This window comes from Anguilla anguilla, chromosome 4 (assembly GCF_013347855.1).
Source record: "Anguilla anguilla isolate fAngAng1 chromosome 4, fAngAng1.pri, whole genome shotgun sequence".
NCBI lineage: Eukaryota > Metazoa > Chordata > Actinopteri > Anguilliformes > Anguillidae > Anguilla > Anguilla anguilla.
In genome coordinates, this window is record NC_049204.1 from 55,615,426 (window position 1) to 55,641,641 (window position 26,216).

The 26,216-nt window shown below is 42.4% G+C and overlaps 2 protein-coding genes, 1 long non-coding RNA gene and 5 other non-coding genes across 11 annotated transcripts in view; all 8 read left to right on the forward strand.

The window, feature by feature from the left end:
- The first annotated feature begins 2,735 nt into the window (after positions 1–2,735).
- LOC118224916 lies at positions 2,736–6,180 on the forward strand. 4 transcript variants are annotated; one of them, XR_004764719.1, is made up of 11 exons: positions 2,736–2,833; positions 3,557–3,598; positions 3,712–3,768; positions 3,973–4,002; positions 4,220–4,269; positions 4,456–4,519; positions 4,702–4,749; positions 4,938–4,979; positions 5,368–5,427; positions 5,615–5,659; positions 6,070–6,180. It is a non-coding gene; the product is annotated as an uncharacterized LOC118224916 (long non-coding RNA). The 4 variants fall into 4 exon arrangements; XR_004764720.1 differs by lacking the exon at positions 2,736–2,833 and adding an exon at positions 2,877–2,901; XR_004764722.1 differs by lacking the exon at positions 4,702–4,749.
- LOC118226641 lies at positions 4,073–4,156 on the forward strand. Its single transcript, XR_004765071.1, has one exon. It is a non-coding gene; the product is annotated as a small nucleolar RNA SNORD79 (small nucleolar RNA).
- On the forward strand, positions 4,312–4,395 carry LOC118226645. Its single transcript, XR_004765075.1, has one exon. It is a non-coding gene; the product is annotated as a small nucleolar RNA snR60/Z15/Z230/Z193/J17 (small nucleolar RNA).
- On the forward strand, positions 4,558–4,641 carry LOC118226646. Its single transcript, XR_004765076.1, has one exon. It is a non-coding gene; the product is annotated as a small nucleolar RNA snR60/Z15/Z230/Z193/J17 (small nucleolar RNA).
- On the forward strand, positions 4,788–4,871 carry LOC118226647. Its single transcript, XR_004765077.1, has one exon. It is a non-coding gene; the product is annotated as a small nucleolar RNA snR60/Z15/Z230/Z193/J17 (small nucleolar RNA).
- On the forward strand, positions 5,481–5,546 carry LOC118226633. Its single transcript, XR_004765064.1, has one exon. It is a non-coding gene; the product is annotated as a small nucleolar RNA SNORD78 (small nucleolar RNA).
- A 707-nt stretch (positions 6,181–6,887) lies between the features above and the next one.
- tor3a (torsin family 3, member A) lies at positions 6,888–13,385 on the forward strand. The gene is made up of 6 exons (XM_035416277.1): positions 6,888–7,299; positions 7,978–8,100; positions 8,384–8,649; positions 9,246–9,421; positions 9,902–10,026; positions 10,193–13,385. Exons 1-6 carry the CDS (start codon positions 7,134–7,136, stop codon positions 10,438–10,440), a joined length of 1,104 nt encoding a protein of 367 aa, XP_035272168.1. The 5' UTR covers positions 6,888–7,133; the 3' UTR covers positions 10,441–13,385.
- Positions 13,386–15,302: 1,917 nt separating this feature from the next.
- Positions 15,303–26,216, forward strand: part of eps15 (epidermal growth factor receptor pathway substrate 15) — a 41,313-nt gene continuing 30,399 nt past the window's right edge. Inside the window, exons 1-7 of the mRNA XM_035412323.1 lie at positions 15,303–15,396; positions 21,944–21,985; positions 24,245–24,334; positions 24,617–24,664; positions 24,796–24,891; positions 25,046–25,111; positions 25,462–25,587. Of these exons, the coding sequence (XP_035268214.1) occupies positions 15,370–15,396; positions 21,944–21,985; positions 24,245–24,334; positions 24,617–24,664; positions 24,796–24,891; positions 25,046–25,111; positions 25,462–25,587 (495 nt within the window). The 5' untranslated portion in view covers positions 15,303–15,369. The remainder of the gene's footprint in view (positions 15,397–21,943; positions 21,986–24,244; positions 24,335–24,616; positions 24,665–24,795; positions 24,892–25,045; positions 25,112–25,461; positions 25,588–26,216) is intronic.

The following is a 26,216-nucleotide window of genomic DNA, read 5'->3' on the forward strand; positions in this document are numbered from 1 at the left end:
CATTTCTAAATCATTTATTGTAACCAAGAGTTTATGTGAATTACAAGCTAACGTACAGAAATGGTATATAAATAGCTCGTGTATGTATTCTGCATATTCACTTGGTCTGTCAGCTTTGACCTTGGGACTGCCCTGACGTGAAAAAAGCACCTTGTTGACAGGCATAAACCCAGGCCACTGTTCTCCAGCTTGTCCCTCATGCTAAGATCCCTTGCTGCTTCTCCCTCTCACTGCAGATCATTTTGCAAAATTCTTTGTAAAAAGGAAAACATTTTTCAAGCTTCCTGTTTTACAGCATTCTGGCCTCATCACACTTTTTTCCTCAGTGGTGTTTTCCTCTCTGTCCACCTTCTCACCTGCCACTGATGTCTCCATGCCTCCAACTATTTTTATTTAGTGTATATTTAGTGTATTTTTTAGTGTATCATTAATTAAATTGATGCAGGCTAGTCTATTCACCGACCCCCAACAAATTAGCATAGAAATATTTTTTTTACTCTAAACTAAATGACTCCTGTGTTCTTTTTTTTTTTAACCCAGTTTTTCCACTTGATCTTAAGCTCCCTAAACTCACCTCACAAGAAAGTACAATGCTAGATGCTCCCTTTCCTCAATTAACTAGAAAGAAAAAAAAAACATTACTGTACTGTTTAATTCAGAAATGTCATTCCATCGCCATGTAAACTCAACCAGAATTTCTGTATTTCTGAAGAAAAATAAAGACTCTGCAAACTACACAACCTACTGACCCATCTCCTTAATAAATTCTGATGCCAAACTGTATGCAAAGGTTCTAGCTAACCATATTAAAATGACATGATCAAGCTTGTTATTCATTCCAAACTTGGTTTTATAAAATCTGGTCTTCCATCCAACGTCTGTAGGCTTTTTAAGTGAAGCATGTAAATCAATCAGGATTTCCATTGTAAACATTATTTTTGTTCAATGCTGAGAAGGCTTTTGTTTGACTGGAGTGGGAATGTCTCTGGAGAGATAGAAAGTATACCCAATTTTCTGGAAATTTCACATACTGAGAAATTATCAGGAGGGTTATTGCTACCGATTCTATTTATTTATTTATTTTTGGTCCTTTGTCGCAGGGAGAGGAGAGCCAGGCCGGCAGTGGCAACAGTGCGTAGAGCACAGGTTTGGGTGTAGGACTGGCCCATGGCCTGAATTTTTTTTATTTTAATGCAGACAGCCAGTGAAGGGAACGCAGGAGGGCAGTGACATGGGAAAATTTTCGAAGGTTGAAAATCTGGCAGGCAGCAAAATTCTGGATGAAGGGGCTGTACTGCAGAAGCCCAGCCAGGAGGGAGCTCCAGTACCTCAATCCGGAGGTTACGGGAGCTTGAACCAGGAGCTGGGCAGCATCCTCGGTGAGGAATGGTCTTATTCGGCAGGTGTTGTAGAGTGCAAACCTGCAGGATTGCATTATGAGAGCAATATGGGCCGTGTAAGACTGTGTAGATTCACACCAAGATTCCTGGCGGTCTGGGCAGGAGTCTCTGTGGTGTACTCGATGGTGATGGAGAGGTCCTGCAGAGGGCAGGATTTGGCAAGGGAAAAGAGCAGCCTGGTGTTAAGATTTCACTGGTGAAGGAACATTCAACTAGAGTTGTTTGTAACATTTGATTGTTTTTTTAAAATCATTATTGTGCTTGAATGGGATGTGCCCACACAAGTCAAGAGCGCAGGACACGTGTTAAGTCAAAGGGGTGGACAGTGAGTGACTACATTCAAAAACATCTTGAGAATATTTCCCCAGTTGCCAAAATGAACTTTGATTCCTAACAGGGTGTCAACACCCACCGTTTCCAAACTGGTAACACTGATGTTCGCCGTAAACACTGAGGGTCAACTGCAGTGTTTTTAGCTGGAGTATAAACCCCTAGACCACATAGCTGCATTAAGACTGGAACAGCTCATCTGTGTTTCATATATTTGGATAGTTGTTCCAGTTGTAACAGTTACATTTTTTTTTACATTACATTACAGGCATTTAGCAGACGCTCTTTTCCAGAGCGACGTACAACAAGTGCATCAGTTCTGTGTAGATGTTTAAATCTGCGGTCTAAACTCCAGCCAAACACGCTGCAACTGCCTTTGACATTCTGGGCGAACACAGTTCTCTGCTGCCCCAATCCAGTTTTCACGAGATCAGTTCAATTGTGTGATAGTTAAAAAATCGGACATATTCGCAACCTATTTAGTGTCCCGTTTACGGCGGTAATTCCAGTATCCTCTGCCTTTATGAACAGAGGGTGAATCATGAACCACATCAACATGTACACGAAATGGTTACACAAACTATTCAGTTTTATAAACGTAATTTATATCTTAGGTCATGGTAAAACGTACATTTAGCAACACGCAATAGTTCCACAAAATATCCGCTGGCAAAATCATGTCAGTGCTTAACGTAGCTACGTAATCAGCAAAATTCCTACGTCAGATCCGTATGACGTACCATCACGTGTTCCTATGAACTTTAATGTTTATAGTTTTTTTATTAATTTGTTTGATTTTTATTCAATACGCATATATATTTCTGTGTTCACAGTATACTTAAAAGTTTTTTTTTTAAAAAGGAATTAAGATTGCAAATGTTTCCCATGAGCCAATGCGAGACATTCGAAATGTCTGATCCAGGATCAGTTTATTTGAGTGAAATGCCCACCCCGATTATGCGTTTTCAAAAAGTGCAGCTGATTTACGGTCAGTGCTCGAACATAAATTCTGGCCAATGGCTATCATCGTAGTTGATGAGATTACCCATGAAATTTACAGAGCTTCCTCTCTTCGGCCTCATTCCTTACAGCTTTATGTTAGGGTAAGTCACTAGTCAGTTCTGTTAGCAATGTGCTGACCTGCAATTTCTTGATTTTCTGTTCCTTTCAGGTACATAGTGGGCATTGGAATATATTTAAAGTATGTCTTGAGACATACTGTTTACCTAGCTAGCGATCTTTAAAGAACAATTCTCGGCGGCAGGCTCTTGTTGGGCCCTGTTGTACAGTAAGGGTAAATTGGCTGCCACGTGGGTTGTTAATTTGGTCAAAGTTGCTAGCCCAATGTTGTGGACAACGTTACTTAATTGGTTTCCTTACGTTAGCTCTAGCTAGCTAGCGAATAGGCTGAGTTTATAATGCGCTGATACAAGCTATTTTTCTTTAGGTTCTGCAACGTGTAGTTAGTTGTTGAAGCACGTGTTAACCTTGCTATTATTAGTCTTTTGCTGAGGACAGCAATTGTGCAAGGATGAATGTCAGTATTTATTCAACGTCTAGCGCTCACAGGCGTAAATTTAAAGGTTTTTTGACTGCATGCGAAGTTTAGATGGTTGCAGTACGATGCAAAATTAGAAGATTTTCTGTATGTGAAAGGTGCGTTTTTATTTGTTGCTGTAGTACATGTTATGATTGAGTACCTCATTTTGAAGTATAATTAAGGAAAGGATTTTAGAATAATCAGTGGGCAGAAGGGATCCGATGAGCTTGTTTTGCCATTCTAAAATCTATGTATTTCTATACAATAACTACACTTTTCCCCCCAGACCAAAAATCCCAATGGCACCAACGGATTCAACATTCCAATGGTAATTTAATTTACTTTCTGGCAATTTCATGACTTAAAAGAAACCAGTGTAGTTGCTTTTATTCTCAAAACAAATGCAGTTTCCCCAATCGATTTTTGTCTTTAATTTTACAGGCTGAGCTTTCAAAAAGTAGTCACCATGGAATCCCACAGACCCCCACATGAATGACGGTATGCTGTCATTGTGGCATTGTGTGCAAGTTGGTCTCTGTACCACTTAAACTTGTGCCACAATGATGACCTCTATTTGCTACTCTTGACCAAACAGGATGACGAAACCTGCAACCACCAATTGCAATAAATCTGAGGCACAGAATTTAAGTCACTGAAATGTGTGTAAACTTCTTAATCTAAAGACTTCCTTCTCTGTTTTAGATGGAGAAATGCTGTGTACACACTGCCCAGGTACATTTTTAATTGAATGTATAAATGAGTTTGAGTCGGTCTCTGATTTAACCTCTGTTTTGATGGGCTATACTGTTTATGATGATTGATTTATAAAAAAACAATGGGAATCTCTCTGAAAAAGATGAGGGAGAATTTTTCAACTGAAACAGTGTACCATGTGATTGTTAATGTGGCATCAGTTGCAGCATTGCAATAATGTTAACCTGTTTAACAGCAAATGGCGGTTGTACCTTGCAGACAGACATCAGGAACAGGGAATTTGGGGTAAGTCAGTCTCGTGTTCACCCTGGCAATGAGAGAAACTGAATGATACAATGATGACTGCATAGTTCAGCAGATATCCCATGAAGAACAAATAGCATTGTCTTTCGCTCCTAGCTGATGTATCATCAATTCAAAATGGCAATATTTTGGTTGAGGCTACGGTGCCTAATTCATCTCTCTCTGCAGAGTTCCTGTCGAAGTGCCAGTTCATGGAAGTGCCAGTTCATGCAGCTTCATGTGGCATCAAAAGGTATGTTTTCATCGGTTTGAAGTTTAATACTGTACTGAATGATACAATGATGACTGCATAGTTCAGCAGATATCCCATGAAGAACAAATAGCATTGTCTTTCGCTCCTAGCTGATGTATCATCAATTCAAAATGGCAATATTTTGGTTGAGGCTACGGTGCCTAATTCATCTCTCTCTGCAGAGTTCCTGTCGAAGTGCCAGTTCATGCAGCTTCATGTGGCATCAAAAGGTGTGTTTCCATGTGTTTGAAGTTTAATACTGTACTGAATGATACAATGATGACTGCATAGTTCAGCAGATATCCCATGAAGAACAAATAGCATTGTCTTTCGCTCCTAGCTGATGTATCCAATTAGTGTATTATGCCTGTGCCAATGGTTGTGCCAATGAGGTGCCTGACAATCTCGTCTTTTTCAGCTGCTGCAACATGCTTGCGTGTCTACATCTGCCCTCTGAAAGGTAATTATTTGTGCTGTAAATATGAATATATTGTGATGTGATAGTGATGACAGCATGGTTATGTTGGCATAATGGTTGCTTGAACTTTAGTGGGACAAAACCATTTTAATCCAAAGCTTGTAATTGGACCCCCTGTTATTTGTTGGTGATTTCAAGCATTTGGTACTCAGTGTTCAGTTTAGTTTTTTTATGGAATATTTAAACTGAAAACCTTGTTGCCCTCTAAAGAAATGTACCCAAACACCCTCTGACCTTTGTGATGATCACCTCCACTGACCTCCCCATGGAGTTTGGATATTAGCTCTAACTGAACGGGTCAGGGCTTAAGGCCTTGCCCCTGTGGCTGTGTAATCTTTATTTTGCTAATACATTTCAACACTCCTGGCAGGTGCACTTGTGGATCACAGCCAAGTGGAGTAGTGCAGGATCTAGCATGCTTGTCACACAGGTGAGAGTATACATTGGTGGTGAAAATGTATTTGAACTGGATAGGAACCAGTTTTGGGTTCATGATGTTTCAAATGTCTGATCTGAAAAACAAATGTGGAAACAATTAATACTGAAGAACCCAATGAGGTTCGTTTTTAGTGATTCTTCATGTTCCTGTGGTAACTGACAAAAAAAAACTCTTGTAGGCAACCATGACTGTTGGAGGAAAACCAGAATCTGGGTTCAGAAGGGTAGGTATGAGTACTGGATTTTTCTACATGTAACATGTAATTCATAGATCCTCCACTTTAAGCCTTCAATTTGGATATGTAATTTGGAGTTCGCATTATTCCATTTGATGGGTTTGTATGGGATCCCCCTTTAGAGTATATATGTAGGGACAGTGATGCCAATAGAAACCTATGGGGTACACATCAGGAAGTTCAGTTTTTTTGCTCAACATACATGCTCAGTTATGACCTTGGTCACGTTTAAATCAGGTGTACAACAAGGATAGCGCAGACTTTGGCTAAATTAAATAATGAATAAAAAAATTAATCTTTGTGGTAGGAAAAATATCTTAACAGAAAAATCACTTATTTTTCCAAAGGTAAGGGCCACTTCCTCCCTTGCTCACTTGGGTCATCTTTTTTTCTTTCAGGACAACTGCACAGACACGTACTGGGTTCTGAGGAGCTTCCTGGAAAAGTTTCATTAACAGTATTTCAATGTAAAAATGAAATATTTGCAACTAATTGTGTTTTCAGTTTTTAAAAAAAGACAATTGTTTTGATTAAATAAACAAGTTGGTAATTTGCTGGTCAGTCTTGTGAATTTCATATGGTTCAAATGTTGGTTTTGGGGTGGGAAATTTAGTGACTCTTGTTAAAATACCTTTACATATTGACAATGGGAAGTTATTCCCAATCTCCAATAAGAGAGATGACTCCACTTGCTAGATCATCATTGTTGTAAAATATACCTTGCCCTCAATAGCATAGTACCCTTTGCAGTTTAGTATCTCCTATCTTCAGACAATTAAGACACCCCAACCAGACCTCATAAGCATCCTCTGGTCTATGGGGTGTCCCATCTTTTTGAAGTTTGAGCACCTGGCAGCTGCTTCCTGTTCCTGTGGTTCCACAATCAGTTTGGAAGGCAGCTTCAATGGCTGTGTCCCAATAAAACCCACACATACAGATTGTGCCTCCATGTTTGCTTAAATTATTTTCAAAGGGTTTGTTTATCTAGCTTGAAAGATGCACCTTGATGGCTACACATGAAACAATTGCAACTCCAATTAATCAATGGTCTTGCCTTGCCGTGTAAAAACGCACTTGTAACTCACATTGGCAAAAAGCGTCCCTCAGTCTTGTCCCGCTATCTTGTAATCTAAGAGTGTGCAGCTGGTTCAAAATGACCTAAAACAGATTTTTACGAGTGCTCTTGCAAGAACGAATAATTTACACGCGTTTTGATGGTGAATGTCACGGACCCAATGTTCAGATGATGTTTGGATATTACGGATATGATTGGGACATCAGGATATGACGTAGTTTAAACGAGGAAGGATCGTGAGGTACTCCCTCAATTATGTTTTATGGTGGTTGCGTCGGTGAGCCCCTCGCTTGCTAGATTAGCTTTAATGGACACAGGTGAAAGGTGGTTGTACAGTCGCATTGTCGATAATTCTTAGATTTTCTGTGAAACTGTTCTGATCGTCCAATGATTCTTCTTCGTCTCTTGCCCGTTATTTGGGCTGTTTCTGTAAAAGCAGATTTTTTCCAGTTTGATAGTATTTCAAACGTATCAACATATTATTTTAATTATATTTACTGTAATATTTGGGAGGGGGAGTGTCAACCGAACCAGGATGATGCGACCCAACAAGGTAAGCAGGGCCGTTTTTTATTACCGATTTGATGCGAAAATAGCTGACAGGCTAGCTAGGTAGTTGGCTGAGTAATTCATCTCAAACGTGGTGGATTGTAGATGCAATGGTTTGTTCTTTGGTACGTTTTGTGCCATTGACATTGCAGATTTATGGCCTTACTGCAGTAATAGGTTATAAGGAAAATATAATTTGTTACCCTAACGTCGATATGGGGAAAATATATAGCTACTGTATTAGAAAACCTAAACTGGCCGGTTTCAACTCGTCGTGATGCTGTACCTACAAACTAGCCTACGTTGTAAATCGCCAAGTGCTGTCAATGTATGCACAGATTGCACGCTGATGTGTAAATAATATTAACGCCACGAGCTTTCAAAACGGACATCCCAGGTTAAAAACCATTTGTCATTACACTCAGTAATCAGGAATGAATACATCTCGCAATTTTAGCCCGTCATTACAAGAGAACGTCAATGAAAAATGCGACTAGTAAGTTCAGTACACTATGGCTATTTAAAGCCTTATTATTAAATAATGATGAGATCAGAATCTTCTTTCTGGGTTGTGTTGTGTTGTGATTTTAAAAAATATATTTTTTTATATGTAACACTAACAGTCCGTAACCATTGCTTGAATGTGTGCTGTGTTTTACGTGGGTACATGTGTTCTTTTTAGTGCCTTCTGGGGATTTCTGGTCAGTGTTTCCACAGGACTACATGCGAACTTTATCAGAGTGGTATTGCAGTCTTGGACAGTGCTGTGACACAGGAGACTGTCGGGTTACAAATAATATCACAGGTGTTGTTTCCCCACTTTTAATTTCTACTGTTATCATGTCCCAAATGGATTTTGAAAACCATTAAAGTTGGAATTTTCTGCTACTGGGCATTTCCCTTAGGACATACTGTGTAACGTAAATTCTGAAGTTAAGCAATTAATATCGTCATTATTAGAATGCAGTTGCTCCTGTACTGGAGCAGTAAATTAATTGCAGTTTTGGGACCTAAAAGCCACAGAAATTGCTCTTGGTTAACTAGGTTTCGTAATTGTCACCCATTATGTTCTGTGTTCCTAAATTCAGGACTGGCAAGGGATCTGGAGCTAAGGCTGCATGGGCAGCACCTGGCCCATTCTGTTGTCCTGAAAGCAGTGCAGGGCTTCATCAGCAACCCTGATCCAAACAAGCCCCTCACCCTCTCCTTCCATGGCTGGTCTGGGACTGGCAAGAACTTTGTGGCCCGGCTTGTTGCAGACAATCTGTACCGGGATGGAGTGAAGAGTGAATGCGTGCGCCTGTTCATTGCCCCCTTCCACTTCCCGCACGCCAAGCTGGTGGACGTGTACAAGGTGAGCCCCACTGGCCCAGCTCCCGGCACGCTGTCTCAAGAACGTGTTGTTTACAGTGCTTTTTGGAGAGGAGACGTGGAGGCAAATGTCCAAGCAGTCCACGGCCGAGCCGTGAGGGTACATGACGGTCACTTGGCGCATAATCTATGCGTTGCAAAATTATGCTGACAGTTTGATTGGATTGCACAACTGAACTGGATTCAGTGAGGTATCACTGAACTACACTGTTTGCAAAGCAGATATGACAAAACATGGCAAATGTTAGCTTTGGAGTAAAAAAAAAAAGTTTTTACTGATTTTTACGGGATATTGTGTACTTCATCATCATTTATCATCACAGCAGACAGTTGGCGCATTAGCTAGCTATTCAAATCAGAGCATGCGTGCTTGGGTGGAAACTGAAAGTCTGCATTTAAAACAATTGAAATTAATACGCATTTTAAATAAAGGTATCTTGTGAAGCCGTTTAACAGCTCCAGTATGTATATGGTCACTTCCTTTTCACTGTGTGTGTGTGCTTGTGTGTGCGTGCAGGCGCGTGTGTGTGTGTATATTTGGACGTGAGTTTGTCTGATGCCAGCTGCTATCCCGTGCAGGGCCAGCTGAGGGAGGCAGTCCGTGACACGGTCCTGCGCTGCCAGCAGGCACTCTTCATCTTCGATGAGGCAGAGAAGCTGCACCCTGGGCTTATTGATGCAGTCAAGCCGTACATGGACCACTATGACAATGTGGACGGGGTCAGCTACAGAAGGGCCATCTTCCTCTTCCTCAGGTGAGTGAGGAAGGTGACTGTCCATTTGCAACAGCTTTGTTGAGTGGGGGGCTCAGAGTATAAGGTCCCTACACCCAAGTACAAATGAGGGAAAATTTTAGTGTTTCCTTTATGTTCATATTTACATATGCCAGCTAACACAGCTTGCTTTTTTCTTGTCTTTTTCACATTCAATTAATTTGAAATCACTGAAGAAGTTTGGGTTAAATAATAAGAATAAGAATTGTCTGTTCTAAGGACATTTAAAAACAAAGCACCTTGCTTCAGGTACAACAGCAATGCCTTGTCTTAGAATCAAACCTGCTACCTCTGAGTTGATAGTCCTGTTCTGTAACCACTGTTCTTTCTCTGGGCAGAATGCTTCGATGTGATCGGGTCCCAACTACAAAGTTATCTAAATTTGGGGGTTCATTGAGGCCTAATTGGATTTTGAGCTGAGAGCCTTGTATTAACTAATTTAACGGTGGCATTTTTTCGTAGTAATATTGGCGGGGCAGCTATCAATGACGTGACGCTGGACTTCTGGCACTCGGGGCAGAACCGAGAGGACATTGGAATGGAGGACTTGGAGCACCGGATACGCTCTGAAGCTGTTGAGTCCCAAGGTACTGCACTTAAGGTCACACTGATAAACCTAGTGCATGTGCCAGACCACAGCAATGATTAATTACTGTGTACTCCATGGCCCCAAGACTTTATGTAGGTTGGTAATTGTGTTAATACCCAGTTCTCCTCTCTTGCTGTGCTCTAAGTACTATTTTTGGTTCTCAGGAGGCTTTGCCCAGAGTGAGCTGATGTCCGGTCACCTGATTGACTTCTTTGTGCCCTTCTTACCGCTGGAGTACCGGCATGTCAAGCTCTGTGCCCGCGACGCCTACGCTGCCCGTGGCCTGCAGCCCAGTGAAGCCACGCTGGATGAGGTGGCCAAGGCTATGGTATACGCGCCCAAGGAGGAGAAACTCTTTTCTGTTCAGGGCTGCAAATCCATTCCCCAAAGGATCAATTTCTTCCTGCCCTAAGGAGACAGGTCCAGGCCAGTGACATCACATGATGACTCCCCAGGACGTGAAGGACAGACTTTAAGAGTGGAGGAAGGGGTCGTATCGGACTGCTCTGGTATGCTACATGCCCATGGGGCATGGAATATCTCTCACCTCACTGCATTCTGCTCTGAATTGGTGGTTGGCGGGGAGTCTGGTTCGTCTTTGAGGTGATATTCACCAACCAAACAAAGGGCACTGTGCTGTTAGCAACATTATGTATTTGTTTGCATTATGTATTTGTTTTTTTTCTTTGTTTTAAAGTTTATTTCATATCCAGTCTGCTCACCAGTCGTACATTGATGTGTACTAAAGCAGATTGGTCCAGCTCAGGTCAGTTCTAAAGCCACTTGTAGAACTTAGATTCAGCATCAACAATGGCTTTTTTCCCCTATTATTCCCAGGTACTATTCATGTATTGTCCTATGCGTGACAGTGTACTATTGTATGTTTTAACACATACTGGTTTCACAGATGTAAAAAATGTAAATAATACTTCATGAAACCACTACCAGCTTCTAATGAACTAAAGTTTAGGTCATAAACATTCATTTGTGAAGTGTAGTATGTAGTGTGCACCATGACACTCTTATGCAACGACTGCGTAGATAGGCTGGCGGACTTCAGAAAGTAGTAGTACTACTAACTGGTGCAACATGCATTAGGGGAGAGTACATGCTTGTCTGAACTTTCCCATGTTGATGGATGATGTCAGTGAAGAGTCAGGCTTATCAATATAATTGTCCATTCCAAATAATGAGAAAATGATTTGTTGTAAAGACCCCCTCACACCACCACCATTTACTTTGTATAACACAGCTGCTTGTCCTTTTCTCATTATGGCAATGAATGTGTATGCTGAAAGCATATCACCATTTTTCATGATTGAAGTAGGGGTCTTCAGAACATCCTTTATATAAGGAAGGTTTGAAAGCAATAAGCCTCCCTGTATCTTGATGATGCACATGCAGAAACAATTTATTTTTCTGTTTTTTTATCTTTATATTATGGTTTTTTTTCGAAAAGGTGGTGTGGAGTCTTTTTACCGTGTGTTTGAAAATGCCAGTAGGGATTTATTTGATTGTAGATGTTACATGATCTTTTGACCATAACATGAAGTAGTAGGTTATTTATTATGGGGGTGGCTTTAAGACAGGGCTGCCCAACCCTGTTCCTGGTCCTGTAGATCTACCTGTAGGTGTTAATTTCAAGCCAGATTTGGCACACCTGATTCGACTAATTAGCAGCTCAACAAGATCTTTAACTTCTGAATGAGGTGTGGTTTGTTAGGGTTGGAGTGAACACTTACAGGGCAGTAGATCTCCAGGAACAGGGTTGGGCAGCCCTGGTTTAAGATGCAGATGATGGGCAGAAATGTGGGTTTCAGTGTTGGTGTTCATTTGTAAAAAGCGTTATCCTGAATTTTATTACTTTTTTTTTTTTTACTTTGTCAGTGGAGGAACAGACACTTATTAAACTTAGTGGTTGCCAGTTTTGGAAAGTGGCCCAGGAATATTTTCCCATATTTTAAGCTGTTGACTTTTTTAGTCATTTTATTGTAAACTAGTTTTTTAAATGCATGTTTTAAAATGTCTTTTTTCAGTTGTGATGTGCAGTATATTTTTGCGGAGATGGACACATTTTAAATTTATCATGAAGCTGTACATGGTTTTTTAATACAATTGTTGACTTGCTTTTTTCTCTATCCAAAATTTTTTCTTGAACTAAGCAGGTTATTTCATTCATTCATATTAGACTGTAGTGGGAATAATGGGATTTCATTCCATGACCTGATAAAGCGATCGGTTTACTGTCAAATGTAGGTTCAACTAATTAATTTCTGTTACTGTTTGTTTTTACTTGCACTGTCTCACTGTCGTGTTGTCAGTACTTCCAGCTTGTCTTCATTGGCAGGTTTTGCAGCTTTAAACCTAAATAAGGGCATTCATTGACTGGTGTTGTGCCAACATTTTGATTAAGCAGGCTTTTAAAGATCTAATACATTGGTTAAAATGTTTTTGGGGGGAAATATTCAAACACAAAATCAGTTGCATGACAAGGCTTCAAATGAAGGCCGTGAAAAAACTGCGCTGAACCTCCAGCACTAATGTATGTGTGATGTGCCATTGTTAATACTGTGTTTGTGACGGAGATACAACTTTGTCTTCCAGTGTTGTACCGATTTACATTCAAACTCCACATTCAGTCTACCAGATCAGTAGACACATTTGGGCTGTTTCCTGTTCTCTCTCTGAGCTGTGAAATAATATGATTATCAGAAGGAGCATTGTAATCGAGCATATAAAGTCAGACTGGAAATAATGATTCAAGCATCATCATTGGTTAACTAAGAAATTGTGAATACAGGAATTTTAAATGTGTTGTGTTAACACATTTTATGACCATTGAAAGACCAATGTTCATCAGTTGACCAAGGAAAATATTTGCCTGTGTGTGAAAGAGAAGTTTAATTGTTATGCAATCCACCATCAGCCAAGTTATGTTGTAGAAACCAGTTATTTACAAAGTGTTATTTGTTTAACAGGCGGAAATGTGATAGTTCGGCAGCATTAGGGAACAATGATTCGTCCTGCACTTTTGTGAAGAAGACCCATGATGTATTTTTTCCATTGCATTTTTAGTTGTTTTACATGACACCCTTACTGTTTTGTGACAATTGTTGATGGATTAATTATCACTACTGTATATTATATTTTACCCCTCACTTTTTATTCAAATGAATTAATTTATCATGTTTTCTGATTGATGTAAACCCATTAGCAAGTCTTTCATCATGGAGGAAAGAGACAATTTTGGGTTCCTTTGTTTTAAGCAGCTAGCTAGTTAGTACTATATTTTATTTAAATGTCTTGCTAAGTTTATTACAATGTATGTTAACTAAAAGTATAAATGTTTGTTCTCAATCCAGGTTTCCAGTGATTTTTCATTATGTTTTTTTCCTGGTGGCATTGTTTTATATGGCTGAACCATGATGCCTCAGAACAGTCAGTTGAAGAGTGACCATTGACTAAGTAATTGGCTTACTTTGATTACATCGTTCCAAACAAAAATGTAGCACTTTTTTTTTTTTTAGTTATTCAGTTTTGAGTTATTAGGCAGAAGGTATTTATTGCACTGTCAGTGATGTCAGCATAGCATTATTGGTACAGGCAGTGCTGTGACCACCTATGGCCACAGTGGACTGGCCCTGCATAGGCTGTGGCTGTATCAAACAACTTAGTGGTTTTAGCTTTTAAAACACAACTGTACCTGTTTGTCTACCTTAGAGGTGGGCATAATAATGGGTTTCCTCCAATAATGAAGCAATAGTTAATAAATGAAGTTATTGCTTAGTTAAACATAAGCAATAGACTTAGGAGGAAGCTACTAATACCTTTTCCCACTGTATTCACATGGCTAAAAGGAGAGAGGGTTCAGGATAGAGATGGAATCAGAGTGCAGAAAGGTCCACGGTGGGGAATCAAGCCCCCAGCCACACAGGGAGAATTTTGTAGAAATCTAGAAAAGAACTGTCAGTCGGCTGCCCAACGGGCGGTGTCACACGGTCTCCCTGCTACCGATGCTATTAATTTGAGTTGATTTTAATTAGGGTCCACTTATTAGAATGGAAAGGCTGATCAGTTCAGCACAAAGACCGTACAGAAAATTTTCGGAAAGATTTACAAAGATTGAAAAAGAAATGACTGTTGGAGTGTAATGCTGAATATTACGCTCTCGAAGTTTTTACAGTTTGCGGTTGTTGTACTGTCTGGTTGCCTGCTGAAGGCTTGAGGTAAGATAACAAGTCAAGATTTTGTGAGATTGTATATTTTGCCATTTCCAGGTATGCTTACAGTCTACAATTGCCAAGACTAACATTCAGATATGTAATGTTATATACATGAACCTATATACAAACATGTTTAGGTTTCAGAAAGGGTCAAAGAAAGAGCTTGGTTTTGAGAAAACATCACATTGGGTAAAATCAATTTGAAACAAAAAGTGAAGCAAAAATGCATTTTGCTTTTCCAGCCCACACATACAACAACTAATTTAGAGCAGCCTGAATGCCTAATATATGAATAGTGACCCTTACAGGTCACTGTGTTTTTTTCACTGAACTCTATGATATGCTCAATGATTTTAATGATAGTCTACAACAGATTAATATACACCACTGATGGTCTTCAAAATAGATGTTTGAAAATATTATTATTTTAGGGTACATTTCATATTGTTTTTTTTCCTTTCATATATCTTGGTTATATATTTACAGTTTACAATTTTCTTGGTTTGCAGGTCTTCTTGTGAAAATAAATTTGCCACTGCCAACTATATCCGTCAGATTGATGGTCCACCTAGTCGAATTCATTGAGCTGTCCTGCCAGAACAACTAAAAATTAATTTTGGCATGCCATGCAACTACCTAACCCCTCTAAACGAACCAGAAACCTGATGTCCAACTACTTTTCTCCCTCTCCTCTTTTTCATATGGCACGCTTCTCAATACTACCCAAGAACTGCATTAGGAAATATAATGAAAAGCAGAGAAGCACGTATTCTACCTGAGGGCAGATTAAAACAACTGGGCCTTTGCCATGGGGACCAATATGAAAGGACATACAATGCATTTTAAAAAAAACTATCGTTTAGTATTCATAATATAAATCTATAAGTAATATTTTTACTGATTTCAAATAATAAAAAGTGACAAGATAATTCTTCAGCTAAAATGGACCGTATGCCTAAATTCCTTGTGACATAAAGATCCGACTCCGTGTTTCATTGATACCCTCTTCCGATTTTTTCGCTCTGATTCCAGTTACGTCTGACTCCGGTGCCACGTTTCAGAGCCTCCCCTATATTGCCTAGCGCAACGCAGGATGGACTAGTGGGAACAGAAACATTATGGCTGCCAGTCTTTCCCTGACTCAGGTAACCCGTTTACAAACACGAATATAACGTTCAGAATGTGTCTGGTGACTTGTGTCTTGATGAGAGTTTATCAAGTTCGAAGATTAATGTATCAAGAAAGTTAAAACTGATCGGTACCTCTGTCGATTTGCTTCTTTCTAGAAGTTGTGTGACTGGGAAAAGTTTCTGCTGCATTTCTTTTGGGACTGCGTAAGGGCGTAGTTTGTGTCAATTTAGAGTGGGTGAGAACTTTCTTTTCCTTTTGATTTTGTAAATGTTAACCAGTTACTTGTCGTTGGTTCACTGTATTTTTCCGATTTGGCTTTCTATCTTGCACAAAAAAAGTTGGAGAGTTGGGCGCCTGCAGTGTGCGGCATGTTTTGTTGTGTTGGTGGACTGTCAAGATTGTTTGGCACATTAGCTACAGGATATGACTGGAATACTAACTAGTAGAAGCAAACATATAGGGCTAGCTAACGTCAGCTAGCTATTTACAAAAGTTCCAGAACACGACTTGCTTGTCCATTAACTCGATTCTTTTGAACATATTGGTGCGGAAAGTTAGCTAACATTCGCTAAATATAGCAGTGTATTCTGAGAGACGAGGAAGCACTTGCCAGTTGCACATAACTTATCCACCCAACTTCTAGCTAGCTGCAATGAGTTGGCTGAAGTTAGCGACCGTGCGTCTGTGTATGAATTTCGTAATGACCTGGTGGGGCTAGTGACCTAGCTAATTGGCTAGGTTAACGAAGTTAGCCATCTCGTCAGGCACATGGTACAGTCGGTGGCTAGTTTCATGTTCCGTATTTAGAGGAAGTATTATGAAGCGAACGTTAGCTGTTTTTGGATATTTACTGCACTTGGCAATTCGCTAACATATTTGTGTTGTGTGGCGTAGTATTTGGAAACGAGATGCTTGCAAGCCAATGTGACAGTAGCGTCGCCAACCAAGAGCTTTACGTTTAACGCTATCACCCATAGCAGTTAATTCTTCGACTAACTTACTGACGATGTGTAACCGTAAATAATACCCGAATAGCTACTTAACCTTATTTAACGCCAGCTGGTTGCTACATAGAGCAAACCGTTCGGTTTTGTAACGTGCACGCCTAGTATAAGAAGTTGATGATTTCGCCGAGCTGTAGCTTTGCGATCTCAGTCACCGCTGATTCAGTTTTCTCCCTATTAAGTTGTATTGGCTTATAGCTGTGACTCCGTTGTTAGCGTATACGACCTTAGTGCTGTTATTGTTCAGATTAGCATAATAAAGAAATGCATGTCTGTCTAACATGCAGCCCACTAGGTATACATATAACAGTCACCAAATTCGTATCGATGTAACGTTTGAACATTTGCTGGTTTACTACAACTATCTGGCTGTCTTCTCAAAGCTAAAGTATCCATCTGTCTAACTTGGCCGCACATTTTGTTATCAGTTATTAACATGATGGCTAATAGGAAAGATGGAGCTACAAAGTTATTCAACTGATGGTTGGTGAACAGCGTCCTATATGACGTGCAGTGATGCAGTGTTGTACAGACAGACAACATTGCATAGGTATGTTGTTCAGGACGCCCTACCCTAACAGTCAATGGTTCTTGTGAACACTTTATTTGAACATCATTGATTCTGGTGAACATCATGATGTGCCAGCCATTTTGTCATCTTTTCCGCGAGCATAATATTGGTGCATTCGGCTGTCATATTTACGTGCATAATTGTATATGGAAAGCTAGCTTGTCACCCCAGCTAGCTAGTATTAACTATTATTATTAGCTAGCTATATAAAATAAGGTAAAATACCTAAACGACAAATAAGACAATCGCATGTCTAACTTAGTTAATCAAACTTATATATATATATTACTTGCTGGATTCATTTATTGTGTTCTACAGATAACGCATGCACTGGCCGCGTGTGCACCCAATTAAAATTAAAATAGTTATGCGTTACCATAGGACGACTGCGCAATTTTTTCCCTTGGTTCTAGAGGTTGATGTGGTGCAGCCTTTGAATTAAACATTACTCAGTTTTGCATTGTGGTGCTAGCCTGTAGATTTCATAACCGACTATCATTTAAACAGAAAGAATTGGTTATGTATTTACTACTTGTACCTTACTTCAAAGTAAGGACTAGTCTATGCTAATATTAACAGATTGAAGAGTAGGTTTTTGGAATGGTGTTTTTTTCCCCCTCAAAATTCTAAGTCAGCGTTCTAGAACTCCATTGCTTTCAGTTACCATTAGTGATTGTTACATCAGCATTAAAATGTCACTTTAAGAACATCGGCTTGTAGTGCAGGTGTGACCGGTAGTCTAAATATATTACCTCTATGCTTAAAATGGAAGAACATCTGCAAGGGTGTATAATGAAATCAGAACTGAAATGCAAGAGCAGCTGTAAGGGTGTATAATGAAAGCAGAACCTGTATTTGGGGATAAAAAAAATTAAATGGATGCTTTTCATCAACTGGCTGTTTGTGTGTGCTATAATGACATTTTTAGAAGTTCTGTTAAATCTGAAAGGTGAGGGCATTATATATCTTGCCCTTGACACTGTGAATTGCATTGCCTGTGAGCGTAGGCAATTTGTCAAAGCACTGGACTTAAATTAAATGGATTTGATCCCTTGAGTGTTGTTGTTCTACTATTCACCAGTGAATGTACCTGATTTCCCATATTCTATTGGCAACTTTTTTGTGATGATGACAGATGTAAGGTGGGGTCATGCAAACAAGGTTGCAGATTTGGCGCTGTTGCTGTCTCTTAACGGGTATCAACATTTTATGAACTTGTCCATTGGGACCAAGCTGCTTATCTTTATTAGTGATGGGCTATGTGCTGGTAGATTTCTGGGAAGGGTGTTGAAACCCGTGTTCATTTCATATCATTGTGGACAATGCTAATGCACAGCTGGGCCTGAATAATGATATAAGCTGACAATGACCTTGTTTATTTTCCATACTTGGCTTTTTTTGTGTGTTGCTGTACCAACTGCTCTACAGTTGCTATTGAGAAGTCTTGGCAGCCTGGTAAAGATTATGACGAAGACGGAGAACTTCCCAGAAACGCCAGTGACAACAGTATGTGCTTGAAACCCCGGAGGAGAACGATGGGGAGTGTGTACTGCTGGGCAATTAAAAAGAGGCACAAAGACCTAGTGTTCCGGGTCGTCAGCAGTTCCAGGCACCCAATTGTTTCGCTAGGAAAATGAGGAATGTGATTTAGAGATTCTGAAATAATGAACAGTTTATGATTTTACCCAAGAAAGTAATAATGATGTGAATGAAAAAGGGGTGGGACAAGTATTAATGCCACCAAAATCAGGCACTGGTTGAGAAGCATGTTGTGACTTTTTCTGAGAGAAATATGAAATTTGTTATCTACTTCGATTTATGCAGGATTACCATGGTACACCTGTCAGCTCATGTAAGTAGGATGCCATGTGGAAAGAGGAGTCCCATGCTTTGGTAACAAATGAAATGTACGATTCAGCTCAGCACTATACATCCCCACACTACTGCCAGGAAATATTCTGGCTGCTGCTGTCCATGCTGAGCCCCAGGAAGTAAGCCTCAGGAAATCCAGCTCAACGCAAACAGACACGTTTGGTTCATTTGTTCGTCTTAGGAAGCGAGGGAAACGTCCTTTCTCCTGTCGTCCTGTTCCTTTGCACATGGCTCAGAGAGCGAATGAGCCTCTTTCTCATTCAGATGGAAGGGGATTCTGGGCATTGTCACGTCCGTAACAGATGAACAGAATTGCATTTAAGAGTTGACATCTAGTGATGACCTCGTGATGGGATTTTGAGGTAAAGTGTTTATTTCGAAACATTGAAGTATGAAGTGAAACTACAAAAAAAAAACTGGAGTGCACAGCCCTCCTTCCAAAGCACGGGTTATCCTGCCTGCATCTTATCAGAGTGAATGTTTTGACGGTGACAATTAAAACAAGAACCCGACGGACGCTGCCCAAGGCCTGTTGTTGCTTTGGTGGGTGTTGTTTTTCTGGTGATAGTGACGTTCTAATCACTCATCCCCTTCCTTTGGTGAGGTGCCGCTCAGAGAGCGGGTGAGCCAGGGACAGGACTGTTTCCTGATCTGCTTCCTCCAGTTGCGGCCCTAAAAACAGGCCATAGCGGGGAAAAAAAGTCCCAGAATAAAGTTCCCACTGAAGGTGTTCCCTGCGACATTTATGTCACACAAGCAGAATTTTCTGTCAGTGGTCTGGACAGTAAAGCCACAACCAAATCAGTGAGCTGACTGTGTTTTTGTTTTTGTTTCTTCTCCTTGCATTGGATCATATGTGATATGTTCCAGTCATGCAGTCAGCCAGTGCCAAGTCGTGGAGGCGGTACAGTGAGAGGGGCTCGGGTTTGAGCTAATGGCAGCTGAACACATCACATGCCCTTTGGGACTGCGGAGAGGAAATGAGTTCTGAGTGGAGCGGATTTTTATTTCTATTTTCAAAGCCGAGTGCGGCGACCAGGGCATTTCGTGCAATACTGTGTGTTTGTGACACAGCTGTTTTAAAAACAGTACGGAGCGTTTGTTAGTTTACCTGCTAATGTTTATGTGCTGATCAGCAATTCATCCCATTTGTCACCCAGATATCTTTTTGTTATAATTTGAATTTGTTCTGATATACACAGTAAAATGTAGGCTGTATTTCTGGTACAGTGGGGCCCTGAAACTCCCTGAAGTCAGATCCAGGGTATTGCCTGTCTGAGTGCTCCCATTCCCCCTCAGCTTCGTCCATTTTCGAATTCGTCTTGTTGTAAAAATTCAGATGCATCTGGATTATGTTGAACCCAGCGACGTCCTGCAGAATGACCCATACAGCTGCCCATTTGTTGCAATCCTCGGGCTGTGTGTTCTTCTCATAGCACTGGCTCCTAGAAGGCTTCGCTCTGCGCTCTTTGTCCCTGAAACCTATGCTAATCGGCCATTATCTCCGTAGGCTTGGCCGGATGTCAGTTGAGCAACCACAAAGGTTTTTAGCAGTCGTGAGTCATAAAGTACAGTTCGATACAGCTGCAACATGCTGCGGGAAGAAGTGTAGTGTTTCAGTTAGAAGGGATCCCCTCCCTGGAGTGTGTGTGCTCTGAGATAGGCCAATCGCTGGGAGCAGGCTTGAGCTGCTCTGGCCTGAGCCCACGTTGTGGGTTGTCCTTAACATGTTGCAAGTTTAGGAGCGTATTTATTTCATTTTCTCCCCTTCGTCTCCCTTCTCCCCATTGGTTAATTGTGCTCCTTTGTGTCAGCTGCCCTCACTGTAGGGCACCTGCAGCTGAAGTGCATTCCCACCTTCTCTCCATTCATCTGCAAGGCTCATTTCCAGTCGCACAGGTACACAGAAGAGTTGGTGCTTAGTGACAGGAGGAGGCGTTAACTCAAGTTGACAATAGAACTCTGTCTCTTATTAGTATGCTTAGATATGGAAATAAAAGAATCCCTCTATTACTCCGGTAGGTAGTTTAAAATTATTGCCAGTTAATCTGTGCCTTTGAACAGTATAATGTATTTTATTATGATTATCTCAGTGCCCAGAAGCAGAGGGTGATGTCCTTGTGAATCAGTGCAGGACTAGATATTGTGCGTATGATATTTATGATGAGTACAGTGCCAGCTCCCACTGTAATCACCAGTCTGTCTCCGAGTATATCCTTGTGGGGGCTGTGAAGTGCTAGTGTATCAGGTCTTGAGGTCCTTGAGTTGTGTTTATGCGAGACGCTGCTTTTTAAAAGCGGCGTAACTCATGGTAGAGTGCCATGGAGTGAAACCGCCAGCTGGGCGCACAGGGCTGGTGGTGCACTTCTGCTTTGTGAACGGGGGGTTGCCAGTTAATCGCAGCAGGTTCAATGTGAAGGGGACGTCTTCAGCGCCAGCCCCTCTTAAGATTGCGCTCCGTTTAAAAATGTGTTTCTGTTCTCCCGAGGAGCCTCCTCAGCCTTGCTTTGGAACGTGGCTTGTGTCTGTAGCTGGTTGCCAGATGGTGGTTGTCGTTCTTTTGTGCTTGCGAGCCAGATGTTGCTAGCACGGCCGGCCCCTCTGCAGACCGATTCGTCCAGAAGTGACCCATGTCCAGTTGTTAGCCTACGCCCAAATGACGACAGCATTATTCTTGTGTATTTCCACCATTTAAAATCACCAGGCTTTTAAAATTTATTTAGGTGCTCATGAAAATGTCAGTGATTTATTTTCCTCTGGTTAATGAATGAGGTTTAGTTGGTTCAAATTTTTTGTTAGGATGATTGAGGTGACTAACCCTGGTCTGTGCCAGTTTCAGCTCCTATTGGCTGTTTGGTGTGTACATGGCAGCCCTGCCCAGAGGCCTGCCAGTGCACAGGCAGGGCAGGAAGTGTGAATATATCAGGTGCTCCTTATTCCCCTGGGGACATTAAGATGATGCAATAGGCCTCTGATCTTGTGAAATTATTGGTGAATGCATTCAGCAAGAATGACAACCGCCTGCAGAAATCGTGACGGTCACTTTCAGCATTTGCTAAATGAAACTTGCCTACCAAACAGTGTCATTAAACTTGTTTCTGTCCATCTCCACAGCTTTCAAGTGGAAATCCTGTCTATGACAACTACTATCGACAGGTAAGAATCCTTTCCATCCTGTTTCTGCTTGAAAATATTGCAAACGATGGCGGTAACATTGCGTAGAAACCCATTGAATTAAACTGAAGAGTGGTCTTGGGAGCTGTAGTTTGTAGCATAAATGAGTTACTCCCTGTAACTTCAGCATTTGTTTACCCTTGGAAAGCAGGCTTTTGTCTTCTGCCTTAAAGCTTAAAGCTGTGTTCTGGTATGAGGGAGGAGCCGGTGCGGGCTGCTGGGATGGATGTGTAGAGATCAGCAGTGGTTTTTTTTCTCCTGCTGCACTTTATCATCATAATGGTCGTCATCATCAACCGCACAGCTGAGCCGGCCGCTCTCCTCAGTAATGCGCTCTGCCAGAGAAGCCTCTCTCCATGCATTAATGATGGCTCGGCTAACCCTATTAGTGGAGATGGAGAGCGTTTAAGAGAAGAGCCAGTAAAGTGCTCGCCCCTAGCAGCAATAGCATAGCTGATCGTTTCCTCTGATTCAGTCCCTTGGCCTCTTTTGGAAGGTTTGAGAGGGGAAGCAGGGTTGTGTTTTCACCACCAGTCACATCCTGGCGGTCTTTGCTGGGACCCGGGCTATTGATCTGGGAGTGCAGACGGGCACGTGCTCTAGTCTGAGGCGCGTAATGCCGCTCGCCGCTTCCTGTGAGACGGCAGCTCGGAGGTCTGGCTCACCCACAGACGATGTGGAGGAAGGACGTGTCACGTGCAGCTTAAGGAGCAGACTTGCAGGTGCCTGAGTGGCCAGCAGGGGGGGCTAGAGAGTGCCTACCGCGGAGAGACGCTGCCGCCGATTGTGCGCTGCCCTGTGGGGCTGCAGGTCCGCAGATTGTTCCGGCAAGGTTGGGATTCGGTCCCGGGATCCTGTGCGGTCCGTCCGTCCGCTAGAACACTGCCTTAACCTGCTCAGCCACTCAGCGCCCTAGGAAGAGCAGGGTCGAATGTTCGGTGTTTGAATTTAATGTATTCCTCCAGGTGTCAGCTTCCGTGCTCGTTTTTGTAATCCCTATTTGGGGCAAGCAAGATGTCAGGTTTAAGATTATAGTCCTGGAAGAATTGTGTGTAGATTCAGCTTCATCTGAATCAGCAGTTGGAGCAGTATTTAGATAAATGAGTTCGTGTGCCGGAGCTACTGCTGCATTTTCATATTTGGTCAGGTTGCATAGTCCTCTTAATAGCTTTCTTGGAACAAATGCAGGCCAGGACATGGGTGACCCCCACCAACCCCACCCCCCCGCCATTGGACATTTGTTGTATGGGAGAGACTGCTGGTGAAACCACAGTGAGACTGTGACCCCTGCCAGTGCCCTCTTGATCTGTGTGTGTGTGTGGTAGTGTGTTATTTTAGCATATTTAATGTGTTGTCATGTGACCTTGTGGTTGTTTGTTTATTTTTATGAACCTACAATAACGGATGCATTGAGAGCTTGAGAGTAGCTGTTGTAGGGAAGTAACACAGCTCACTCATCTGCAGCTTTGTGCTTACTGTGTCCTTGCATTGCCCAGGTCTGCTGCTCATGCAAGGACGTGTTCAGAGACCATTCATTTATCAAGTTCTGTGTGGGACTGGAGCAAGGCCTCTTTACAATCAAGATCCTGACTATAAACATGTGATCATAACACCCGTTCCTGGCATACAGCGACGCGAGCGAGCGAGAAAAAGTGATTAAAAGGCATTCGTTTCAATCAGACTATCCTGACCTGCCGCGAGCAACAGCGATGTCGTTCACCCCTCAGATATTCGTTCGCTGTGTCTCTAGATGTGTGAGTTTTCGCGGCCGTGTCCCGCCCCCAAACACTTTTTATTGGCCGAGATCCGCACGCTACTTTGCGCCAGTCTTGCATAGTGGTTTTGAGACATCATAGCAGCTAACACGCTACAGCGCTGTAGGCATAGGATGTTATTTTCATTACGTATGTAGTTGCTAGCTACCATTTATTTGAAATGAGAAGGATTAGCGAAATGTCCAAAAATAGCGTTGTTTACGCCCATAGTTAATTTGATTGGTTCGGGCTAGTCTCGCTGGGACAGGTGACGCTACATATCAGGACAGTTTCACGCGCGATTTCGTCTCCAGTTCGCTCGCTCGCTCGCTGGCTGTCAGGAACCGGTGTAAGCCCTTGCCATGGTTACGGACCGTGTAGCATAAAGAGGAACGCCGTGATATTTAGAGTATTCTCTGCGGTGTTTATGATGGGATGCTTTAATTCGATCCGTGTGCTGATGCTGGCTCTGTCTCCGCCCCTGCAGGTGGACCCGTCTGGCAGCGGACGTGTGGCAGCCGCAGACGCGGCTCTGTTCCTGAAGAAGTCTGGCCTGGCGGACCTGGTGCTGGGCAGGGTAGGTCCCAACAGCCAATCAAACTCTCTGTCATCGCTCCACATATGGTGCCGACTGGCTAGTGGTGTGGGATCCATTTTAACAGTTAAACCTGATGTATGCGTGATCAAGGAGATTTAGCTGGGGCATATTTTTTGTACACATCATTCTCTCTGGTTCAATGTTGAGAGTTGATTCGGTGTAATCGATTTTGTTGCTTTAATGAATGTTTCTGAAATGAGAAAGTTGGCGGTAGGCTTTGTGTGAGAATAAACTCGGTGTGCATCCTCCTTCTTCTTACAGATATGGGATTTGGCAGACGCAGAAAGAAAAGGTTCTTTGAACAAACAGGTAAACGTGGCGAATGACACTCTCAGTGTTTAATGTCCCGTCTAGCTTTTTAAGAATAAATACATTTCAGAGAAAATAGTCTCAATAGTCTCTGTATATAAATAATACTTTTTATTGTCGTCCCCCTTTAGCAATTCTTCATTGCATTGCGATTAGTGGCCTGTGCCCAAAATGGACTGGAGGTGGCGCTGAAGAGTCTCGGCGTGCCCGTTCCTCCGCCCAAGTTTGTGAGTGAAAGTCCGCTCTCTTAGTCGACTGGGGCTCGTACGGTTTCTGATGGCCGTCTGTGTGGCCTGCTCCTTACGTTCTGTCAGATCCAGTCAGGTGCAGCGTCTTCAGTGCGCCGCTCAGCTTAACGACTTCCTCCTCTCTCCTCCTCAGCATGACACGAGCAGTCCTCTGCTCCCCCCGGGGGGGGCGCCCGTCGACGGCCCCTGGATGGTCAAGGTAAGAGAAGTTAGCGTCTGCTGGACGAGCGCCGTCCTGTCGTATTCGTACAAGCCGTGGATTAATGGCGCTGAAACTGAGGGAGCGAATGAGTGTCACAGCTTGAGTCGTGTTAATTTTGCGTTCTCGCCGAAACGCGCTCACTGAAAGGCAGCGCTCATTCTAACGCGTGATTGGAGCAGAGTGCGGCGCTGTAGACCCTGCGGAGCTCCGCCCTGTCTCCCGGGCGTTACCCCCCCCGCCCCCCCAGCGGTTCCTTCGCTACGCGGTGGGCGGGGCTGCTTCGCTACGTGGTGGGCGGGGCTCGTTCGGCGCGCTCGCGCCTCATTCTCGGCCCTTTTGCCTTTCAGTCGGAGGAGAAAATCAAGTACGACCTCATCTTCGAAAGCCTGGCGCCTGTCGGCGGGATGCTGTCGGGGGAGAAGGTCAAGCCGGTGCTGCTGAACTCCAAACTTCCTGTGGACGTCCTGGGGCGGGTAAGGGGAGGGGTGGGGGTGGGGGTTTAGAACATTGCTGTTGTGAGGTCCACTGAAACACTGATGTACAGCTGGGTGTGTGAGTGCTGTGACCTGACCAGACTGATGATTGAACTGTGTAAAATGTGCCCATCTGATTAAACGTGAATTGGACACTGCATCTGAACGCATCGCCCCATCCATACTTGCTTCGAGAATGAGACCTGACAGAGAACAGCCAGCTTTAGGGCATTCTCTGGGATTGCAACACCAGATCACGTGAATTCAGTACAGTACAGTGTAAATACAAGATGACTGAGAGCAGGTGCCTCATGCACAGTGAATAGTCACTATTGGAGTGGTCTCACCTGTGTGATAAGATGCCTAGCAGTGCTCACATCAGTGTTTCCCTGCCTTGTTAATGTTCTGTCTGAAGCAGGCTGCAGCACACTCCCTTCATACTGTCCTTTTCCCTTTACGGTGCTCAGACATTAGATCTGAACAAAGTAAATACTGGGGTCTGCCCTGTTAATGGATTTACGGTTCAATAACAGCGAATGGCCAGCCTTAAGATCTTTGTAATGATACAGAGTTTATTGAGCTCCCTGTCACTTCCTGTCTTGTGCTCTGCTTTGCTGATGGTGCAGTTG

Bases quoted from the DNA above. Each gene is read 5' to 3' on its own strand.
- tor3a (XM_035416277.1), top strand. From the start codon at position 7,134: ATGATTCTTCTTCGTCTCTTGCCCGTTATTTGGGCTGTTTCTGTAAAA. The intron at 7,300-7,977 runs GTAAGCAGGGCC...TGTTCTTTTTAG, and splicing joins GGATGATGCGACCCAACAAG to TGCCTTCTGGGGATTTCTGG. The intron at 8,101-8,383 runs GTGTTGTTTCCC...TCCTAAATTCAG, and splicing joins GGTTACAAATAATATCACAG to GACTGGCAAGGGATCTGGAG.